Below are 2,500 nucleotides of genomic sequence, written 5' to 3' on the forward strand. Positions count from 1 at the left end.
GCCTTTGGGGTCAGTTTTACCTGATAGTACCCTTTTAGTAAATCAATCTGAGTCAAAATCTTTGAATTACTTATATTGTCTAAAATATCATTGATCCGTGGCAAAGGAAAAGAATTTTTAATGGTGACCTTATTCAGTCTGCGGTAGTCTGTACATAGTCGTAACTTACCGTTTGCTTTAGGTACAAGTATACAAGGTGAAGCCCAAGGGGAGGTACTTGGGACTGCTAACTTGTGATCTATCAAGTACTGTACCTCTGACCTTAAGGATTCAAGCTTCTTTCCTATCGCTCTGTAAAATGGTTGTCTGATGGGCTCTGTTCCCGGCTCCAGCAAGATGTCATGTTGAATCAGGTTACAGGTTCCTGGATCATCAGTGCACAAGTCCTGAAAACTGGTGAGTAAGGAGTTTAGTTCTTTGCTTTCATTTGTAGACAAGTGTGATAAGAAGGAGTCAAGCTTACCCATTATCTCAGAGTTAGTTAAATCACTAATAGTAAACAGTTCTGGTTCTTCATCAGGGTCTTCATTAGAAGTAACAGGATAGTCATCTTTAGACCTAAGAGTTGAGGTAGTCACCAATGTTACTCGAGGTGGTCCACTATTTACTCTACTTTGGTACCGCTTCAACAAGTTCACATGAACTAATTGTGTGTCCTTCCTCCTATCTGGGGTACTAATTACATAGTTTACCTTAGAAAGACGATCTAGGACTGTATATGGGCCGGCAAACTTCTCTCTCAATGGAGCTCCTGGAATTGGATGGTATAAAAGTACCTGGTCACCTTTCTGGAACTCCCTTAACCTGGCTTTCTTGTTCCCCTGTTGCTGCATTACTTGTTGCGTGGAAAGGAGGTTAGAACACACCAAATCATTTATCTGATGAAACTTACTTTTAAGGTCTTTAATATATTGCAACGTGTTAGTAGTCTCCTCTGGTTTCTGATGCAAAATATTTTCTTTCACCATACCCAATACAGTTCGTGGTCGACGACCAAACAATGCCTCAAAGGGAGATATCCCTGTGGAATCATGTGGAGTGCATCGAAAAACATACATTAGGAGATCGAGGTCCTCATCCCAATGATTTGCCGTTTCACTGCTGTACTTACGCAAAAGGTTCTTCAAGGTTTGATGGAACCTTTCCAGGGCACCATTTGTCTGTGGATGATATATAGAGGAGTTAACATTATGAATATTCAATGTATGCATAGTTTGTTTGAAGACATGGCTTGTAAAATTAGTTCCCTGGTCACATTGTAACTCATAGGGAAATCCTAAAACAGTGAAAACCTTCCTAAGGTTAAGTAATATAGTCTTTGCATTTATGTTTTTGATTGCAAATGCCAAAGGGTACCTTGAAGTGGGACACATAGCAGTCAGTATGTATTCATTCCCTCTCTTAGTCTTTGGTAAGGGACCAACGCAATCTATGATGAGTTTGTAAAAAGGAGTTTTGGGTACTAGTACGTTCTGGAGTGGTGCTGGCGGGATTCTCTGGTTAGGTTGACCTGTAACCTGACAATGGTGACATGAAGCAACATAGCTCTTAATATCTTTACCAAGGCCTGACCAATAATAGTCTTCACTTACTCTTTTGTAGGTCTTGTTGACCCCTAAGTGGGATTCTGCAGAATGAGCGAGGTCTAACAAGGACAGTCTTAGAGGTTGAGGAATGACTATTTGGTGGCAATCCCTCCAAGTATGGTTAGAATTAATCTGTGGCGACCTGAAATGCCTGCAGAGAATACCTTTATTCACATAAAAATATGGCAATTTTGGATTTTCATCTGGAATTCTCACCTTTTTCCAAAGTTCACTAAGGCTGGGGTCCTCTTTCTGTAGCTCGGTAAACTCTTTCTTACCTACGTTCACCAAGTCTAAGGCCTCCATAGTTCTTCCAGTAGTTTTACTCTCACTTTTCAAGTGTCCTGCCCTGGAAGTATTCCTAGTCACAACCTGAGTTATAGCTGGTGGAGATTCTATGGACTTACTTTCTTCTTGGATTACGAAATCAGGATCTGAAATAATAAAATTAGTTTTCACCTGTGACCCTGCTAGATCATTACCCAAGATGAGCTCTACTGGAGAACACGGCAAGGCTTGCTTTAACACAGCTACTTTAGCCTTTCCTGTAAAGTAAGGACTAACAATTTCCACTTCAGCAAGAGGCAGAGTCCTGGAAGAGGTTAAATCTGAAATGGTTACAAACTCCCTAGTGTAAGTTAGATTCTTCGAACCTAAGTCTGCCAATATAGACTGAGAGGAACCAGAGTCTCTGAGGCACTTCAGTGAAGTACCATTTACAGTAACATCACAAATAAATCCTTCAAACGGCTGCAACCCTTCCATCGGAGTAGTCACATGGCATGTGCTCCTCGACTGGGCATTTTTATCTTCTTTGGCTTTTGAAGTTTTGCACTGGGGAAGTGGACAATTTTCAATAGTGTGGCCCTCTTTCTTGCAGTAAGTACAGGATACCTGGGGAGATTTGGAAAAGG

The 2,500-nt window shown here is 41.0% G+C and overlaps 1 protein-coding gene across 1 annotated transcript in view; it reads right to left on the reverse strand.

Moving 5' to 3' along the window:
- Positions 1–2,500, reverse strand: part of LOC137617501 (uncharacterized) — a 54,713-nt gene that overhangs the window by 1,439 nt on the left and 50,774 nt on the right. Inside the window, exons 3-4 of the mRNA XM_068347521.1 lie at positions 1,803–2,500; positions 1–1,160 (exon numbers count right to left, since the gene is read on the reverse strand). The exon at positions 1–1,160 is cut by the window's left edge and continues 1,439 nt beyond it; the exon at positions 1,803–2,500 is cut by the window's right edge and continues 580 nt beyond it. Coding sequence (XP_068203622.1) covers positions 1–1,160; positions 1,803–2,500 — 1,858 coding nt within the window. The remainder of the gene's footprint in view (positions 1,161–1,802) is intronic.

This window comes from Palaemon carinicauda, chromosome 23 (assembly GCF_036898095.1).
Source record: "Palaemon carinicauda isolate YSFRI2023 chromosome 23, ASM3689809v2, whole genome shotgun sequence".
NCBI classification, from domain to species: domain Eukaryota; kingdom Metazoa; phylum Arthropoda; class Malacostraca; order Decapoda; family Palaemonidae; genus Palaemon; species Palaemon carinicauda.